At 59.4% G+C, this 6759-nt stretch overlaps 1 protein-coding gene across 1 annotated transcript in view; it reads left to right on the forward strand.

The window, feature by feature from the left end:
- TUFT1 (tuftelin 1) overlaps nt 1–4931 on the forward strand; it is a 16526-nt gene extending 11595 nt beyond the window's left edge. Inside the window, exons 11-16 of the mRNA XM_009891685.1 lie at nt 1379–1507; nt 2221–2315; nt 2948–3053; nt 3558–3641; nt 4452–4552; nt 4877–4931. Coding sequence (XP_009889987.1) covers nt 1379–1507; nt 2221–2315; nt 2948–3053; nt 3558–3641; nt 4452–4552; nt 4877–4931 — 570 coding nt within the window. The remainder of the gene's footprint in view (nt 1–1378; nt 1508–2220; nt 2316–2947; nt 3054–3557; nt 3642–4451; nt 4553–4876) is intronic.
- Nucleotides 4932–6759: the final 1828 nt, after the last annotated feature.

Consider the following 6759-nt stretch of genomic DNA (forward strand, 5'->3'; position numbering starts at 1 on the left):
TCTGGGCGGTCGAAGGTGTCTGGCTTCTCCTCGCAGAGCGGCCGTGAAAACACGCCGGGGAGTCCAGACCTGGCCAAACCCCGGCAAACTGCCCCCCTGGCCGCCCAGATGAGCCTGAAACCAGAAATGCTTTCCCAGTTAAAAATCACATAGACCAAAAGCGTCAGCCAGGTTGGAAGGCGGGTCCCCCCAAGCTCTGCCGGGTCTTTCCGACCGCGGCCAGACTCGGCACGTGCGCCGGCTGCTCCGTGGGTAGCAGGGACCACCGGCGGTTCGTGGCCGGTTGAGCGGAGACCGAGTGTGCGGTTCCCATCCACGGCACTGCTGTGGCGGTGGTGCCGGCCGTGGTGGTCTCTCCTGGAACTCGGCCTCTTCTCCTGCGGTGCGGTTTGCTGTGGAGAGGGGCGAGCTGAGCGGGAGGCACCAGACCCATCGCGCGGGTCTCCTCGCCTGCCGAGCGGCGCTGACGAAGCTGCCGTGTTCCCTTTCCTCCCTTCCTCAGCCCTGGTGATTAATGGTCACCTTCGGGTTGTTTTCTAGTGACGGCTCACATCCCGGATGGGCTGGGCCTGACCGCGTCACCCCGCAGCTCCGAGCGCTGGTGACAGCGGTGACGTCCCGGCTCACGTCCTGTCCCGCAGACCAAACTGGTCCCGGGAACCCTGAGGGGTTCCCTACGGCGGGACCAGGGACGGTGTCCGCGGGGGAAGTGGGTTTGAGCAGTGACCGCTTCCTCGGCGCAGGGACGTCTGCCTGCCCGCAGCGGTGGCACGTGCCCCGAGGACATCTGCCCTTGCGTGTAGGAAGTCGCGTGGTTTGGTGGCACTTTGGGGTCTTCGGTCAGCCGCGATGCCGCCTGCGGGCTCTGAGCCCGGATGGAGGTCCCGGGGATGGCAGGAATCGGGCGTTTTGGCAGCTGTTGCTGCCGCCAGCTCTGTCCAGATGTTCTCCATGTGTCTTGTTGTCTGAGCCGGCTCTCCAGCTGTCCTGAGGGACCCACGGGGACACCCTTGTCCCCTCTCGGCTCCTGAGCCGTTGAGGCAGGCGCGGGTGGGGCTGCCGAGGGGGGTTCCTTGGGCAGGCGGCAAACAGCCCCAGAGCGCGCGTGGCTGAGAAGGAACATGTCTCTCGCGTTTAAGGAGCCTTTATTGCTACAGCATTTAGGCGCTCGCTCCTTTGAAGTGCTTTGAAGCCGGGGAGCTTTCTGAAGAACCTCTTCTCTCTGAAGCATGTCGGGCTGTTTGCTGAGACGCCCGGCTGCCTTCAGCAAAATCTGCCTGCCAAGGCTTCGAGCACCGGCGCGGCTTCAAAACGTCGCTCGGGAGAAGGGCTCCGGCGGCTCGGGTCGGGGGTAAAGGCATCTCCGTCTTCTTTGCAGAGGACGGTCGCGCAGTACCAGGAGGAAGCGGAGCAGACGAGCTCTGCCCTGCGGAGAGCGGAGAGGAGCGTGGTGGAGAAGGAGGTGCAGGTGGACGAGCTGCAGAGACTCCTGGCAGGGATGGAGAAGGTACCCTGCGGCGGCGGTGGGGCTGGTGGGGTTAGCGGAGCTGCCTGGTCCCACTCCGCTGCGGGGGGTGGGGGGGGAACGGGAAAGCCCAGTGGTGATGAGTTTGGCAGTGCTCAGCGCAGACCCCGCAGGGGGGTCCTGGGTGGGCCGCAGGGTACCCGCCGTACGGAGGGGTTCGCTTCCCGACCAGGTTTGACCTGACGGCGTTGGGCAAAGGCAGCTGCTGGGCACGGCTGCGAACTGAGTGTCGCTGATTTAGACCGGCGTTTCTCAGGTCTCGAAGATCTGGTCGGTCTGTGCAAACTCTTCCAGGTATCCTGGAAACGAGTGCGCAGTCTAGACTTCAGCTGTGGTCTGCTCATAACAACGTTAAAGTCATAAATCTAACAGTGCAGCGTGAGCACACTGTGGTCTGGGACTGCGCTCCCCGGCCCGGCAGCGGGGAAGGAGATGGGCTGGTGCCTTGCCTGTATCCTTGGGGTAAAGGAGCGGGACGGCCGCTGTCGGTCATCGCTGCGGCTGCCCTTGTCTGTCTGTCTCTCGCATGTAAATTTAATGCTGGTGAAAACAACCCGCAGGTGGAGCGGGGAGGCTGAGCGGAGCCTGCCCGGCTCCCCGGGTGTTTGTAGTTCGCTGCGTCCCAGCGGAGCCTGAGGAAGCATCTGTTGCGACTTGTTTCCGTGCGCGTAACTCGGCCCCTCGCTCTGCCGCAGGAGCACAGGAGTTTGCTGCTGAAGATGAAAGAAGGCGAAGCAGAGCTGGCGCGGCTGAGAAGCGTGGAAGGTGACAAGCTCGCCGAACAAGACCGGTGAGGCTTGGCCTCCGGCTCGGCTGCCAACTCCGGAGCAAGCCCACGCCGCTGGGTCGGGGTGTCAGCTCGCCGGGGCATGACTGCACATTCCTGCGAAGGGCGTGCTTGCTCTCTGGCTTGCAAAACAGCACCCACCTCCCAAGAGCTTCCCAAATACCTCCCGCAGTTTTTGCTTTGCTCCGAGAGATCCGCAGCTCCGGAGTCGGGCTGCCCGGAGACCTCTAGCGGCCCCGCTGCCGGCTGGGAGCTCGGGGCAAGTCCTGCCCTGCTCAGGGAGCCTCCGGAGCAGCCGATGCTCCCCGTAATGTCGGATTCGTTCCACCCAGCCGGTATCCTTGTGCTCCAGGGGCTAATTGGCAATGGGTTGTTTCTGGAAGGCCTTGTTTGTGGCCTGACTCTTCCTGATGTTCCTGTGTCCCTGCAGTCTGTGGTTGCTAGTCTTTGTGGCTCCTGCCTGAATAGGCTTTGTCTCTGCCTCTCCTTACCTCGTCTGGTCAAAGTATTTCAAGACCTGTGCGGCTGTAGAGGAGACCCAGCCGATAAAAGCTGCTCTGGGCACAGCTGGGTGGGTGCTCCCTTTCTGGGAAGGCTCCCGATGGCTCCCGGACTCCGTCCTCTCCTTTTCCCAGGTCAGCCCAGCTGGAGAAGGAGGTGGCCATGCTGCGGGAGAAGATACACCATCTGGACGACATGCTGAAAAGCCAGCAACGCAAAGTCCGGCAGATGATCGAGCAGGTGAGAGGAGCGGGGCCGGGGCGGGAGGACTCGGAGGGGACTTAAAAAAAAAAAAAAAAAAAAGGGAAAGGAAAAAAAATAAATCTCTTAAGCTGCTTGGGAGCAAAGAATTGCTGGTTTGTGGGGCTGAGTCGCTTTGCAAACCAAAGGGACACAAGTTCAAAGGCAGCCCAGAGCCCTCTCCTGCAGCGGGGACTGACCCGGGGTGACGGCCCGAAGGGGGAGGGAATAAAAGGAGTGAAAAAGGAGTGCGGTGCACCCGGCTGGGCCTGCTGAGAGAGTTAAATCCCAAGCTGTGTGAGCAGAGGCTCCTTCACCTGGGGCTTAATTCTCAGTCTTAACTTGAGGCTTTTTCGGATGGGTTTTTATGCAGACCTTGGAGTGATGCGGTGGGTGGTAACGGGCAGAAGGGTGGCTGGCGAAGCTGCCCTCCTTCCTTGGCATTTCCCCAGCCCAGCCGTACACGAGAGGGATTTTCAGCTGCCCTGAACTTATCTCTTACAGCTCCAGAACTCCAAAACAGTGATCCAGGCCAAAGATGCCGTGATCCAGGAGCTCAAGGAGAGAGTCGCTTACTTGGAGGCTGAGGTGCGTCTTAGCGGGGCCGTTTCGGGGGATGCCCGGGGTCTGCTCTAAGCTCGCGCCCTCTCATTGAAACCTCCCGGTGCGACTGGCTTTGCACGCCTGCGGGTCGTGGCTGGGCTCCATCGCGGCGATGAGCTTTGCTCTGGGCAGAGCGGCCGGCAGCAAAGCCCTTCCCTTGCCCCGACACCCGCTTCACGTAGGAAAGCGTGCCCTCCGCAGCCCCGAGGGCTGTGCCGACTCCCCGGGCTGGTGTGATGGTTTCCAATGCAGCCGGGGCTGCGGGAGCAGCTGGGAACTCAAGCCAAGTCCAAAATAATCTCATCAAGCACATTTCTCTGGCAGCAAAACCCTTCTTGCTTACAAAGCTGCAGCTGAGCGTGTGCGTGTCAGAAATTAAAATTGCATTCCAGCCTCTAGGATTGTAACAAGTGTCAAATCTCTCCTTTTTTGGAGAAAAACTGAGCCTGCACTGGCACTTCTAGCGTTTTCTTCCCTCCTCGGTGACTTATTTTGCTAATCTCTGCATGGGGACGGTGTGCGAGTGCAGCCTGCCGTGAACCCAGGCAGAAACCAGATCCAGCGCGAGAGATCGTGTGCCGGTGGGTTTCTGTTGGGTGTTCGGCAGGTCTTACAAACCATCCCGGCTCTCCTTTGGTGAGCAGTCCCTACGGAGGGTGAGATTTCATTTCCCTTGAGAAAAAGCTGCCCCGTTGCAAGGGATTATACTGGAGCATTCCTCGGCAAGCGATCTGTGTGCCCGCAGCGCGCCTGTCCCCAGCTGACCGTCGCTAACCATGGCTCCATCTCTTGCAGAACCTGGAGATGCACGACCGCATAGAGCACCTGATCGAGAAGCAAGTCAGTCGGGGCAGCCACAGCTCCAGAGCGCGCTCCAAGTCGGAGTACGTGAGCAGGTACGTGGGGAGTACGTACCCTCCAGCCTGCCTGGCTGCTCAGCGCCTTCATCTGCAGGTCCACGTCTTACCCGAGGCAGTGGGGGATGACACTGGACTCGGGGTTGCTCTTCTGGAAGCACGTTGTATTATTTTCTCTTTGCAGAGAGGTCTCCTTTCCTGTATTCCTCCGTCAGGGGAGTACAGGGGAGCAGAGGTGCCTCCTGTGGGTGGTTCTGGGGGGAGCCATCACCCACCAGGGCTGGGGCAGGACCCTCTCCCTCAGGTTTTCACCCCAAACCCCGTCCAGTTCATGTGACTGACCAAACCCTTTCTCTCTTGCAGCAAAAGGCTGACGGGCCCCAAGCCGCTGCCTCTCATTCGAGTAGTGGAAACATGAGTTTTGAGGGCTGGTCCGAGCTGAAGACTCTCCCCTTGTTATCGTTGACTGGATTTCCCTGCTTGACTGCCATCCTCTGGCCTCTGTGCTCCCGGAGTCTCCCCGGACAGAGGGCTGTGCCCTGGAGAACTGTGGCAGCCGAGGACAGACGGAGCCGGGGCGGTCCTGGCAGAGGAAGGAGGTTTGCGAAGCGTCCACATTGCTGTCCCCACTGGGTCCCAAGGTCACACGGATGCCAGTTTGGAGGCTGGGACCAGCCGGCCCCGGCGTGGACACGGTGGCTCTCTGGCTGGAGAGCCAGGCTCGCTTTCCCTGGTCAGTCCTGGGTTTGCCGGGGTTGCTCTGCGAGAGCAGCCTTTGCTTCTGAAGGGCCTTGTCCGAACAGAGCCCCCCCTTCAGCTTGCAGCTTGCCAACATGGACTTGGGGCTTAACCGTTTTTTGGTTTAAAAAAAAAAAAAAAAGGAAAAAAAAAGAGTCACTTTTACAAAGAAGAAAGAAATCCTCCTGAAACCGGACTCCTTCCTGCAACAAAGCCCAATGCGTGACAAGTTGGGAGCCTCCACCTCCGATATCTCCAGCACATATCTGGCTGCTCCGGATTTGGCAAAAGGCTCACGTGGCCAAAAATCAGTGTATCGCCGTGCTTTTCCCAAGAGCGTAGAGAAATTGTACCCAACGTACGTGTAGTGTTTAAACCCAGAGGCTGTTTGGTTTGTTACCTGTATTTATTTCAATAAATTATTGGTGTCTTCCAATGATGTGGTGACAGGCACGACTGCTGCTGTCCGCCTCCGTGGGAGCGCAGTTGAGGACTGCCTGTCCCATGTTTGAACTGGAAAATACCAACCAGCTTCCTCTGGGTTTGCCAGTTATTACCTGTCTCGCGTGCGCCCGTGCTCAGGAATGGAGCTTGGGTACGTCTAGAGGGAAGTCGCTGGCATTTGTACCGACCACGTTAATACAAAAATACACGTGCCTTAATCCCTCCGCCTGCAGTCGATTGAATAGATACAGTGGAAACATACTGGGATGGGGGGTGGATTCGGTGGTTGGGGCTGTGCTCACTGCTTCTCGGGGTGGTTGCATGCAGCTTCTTTTCTCTTCTTTTTGTTCTTGCTGGCGTGACAAACTCTGCCAAACACCACACTCCCCCTCCTGCGCTCCCCGGGAGTGAGCTGATGCCATGTCCAACACCGTCAGTGCTGACTCCTGTGGTGGTGACCACCGAGGGATCTGATGGCTGCTTCTGGATTGGGATTAAACAGTCCCTTATGGCTGCCCTCTCCCCTGTGCTTGGGGCATGGCGGCTCTCTGATCTCCTCCACCTCTACATTCCCCCCTGGAACATCTCCGAGGGCTTCAGGGAGCAGCCCTGCTCATGGGGCTGGAGCCTGCTCTGCTCCATTCTGGGGAGACCCCCCTGCAGTGCCGCCTCCAGCTTGGGGGGTCCCAACACAGGAGAGACATGGACCTGGTGGAGCGGGGCCAGAGGAGGTCCCGGAGATGCTGGGAGGGCTGGAGCCCCTCTGCTGGGAGGACAGGCTGGGAGAGTGGTTTTGCTGCTGGGCGTTTGCTGAGCTGTGGTGGGCACCGAAATAGGGTGATCCTGCTGGGGGCTGCGTTGGGAATTTAGGAAAGAAAGTTGGAGAGGGATTTTTTATGAAGGCGTGCGGTGATGGGATGAGGGGGAACGCTTTGACACTGACAGAGGGGAGATTGAGGTGAGATCTGGGGAAGAAATTGTTGGCTGTGCGGGTGGTGATCCCCTGGGGCAGGTTGCCCCGAGAAGCTGTGGCTGCCCCATCCCTGGAGGTGTTCAAGGCCAGG

This window comes from Charadrius vociferus, unplaced genomic scaffold (assembly GCF_000708025.1).
Source record: "Charadrius vociferus isolate BGI_N301 unplaced genomic scaffold, ASM70802v2 scaffold2359, whole genome shotgun sequence".
Classification (NCBI taxonomy): domain Eukaryota; kingdom Metazoa; phylum Chordata; class Aves; order Charadriiformes; family Charadriidae; genus Charadrius; species Charadrius vociferus.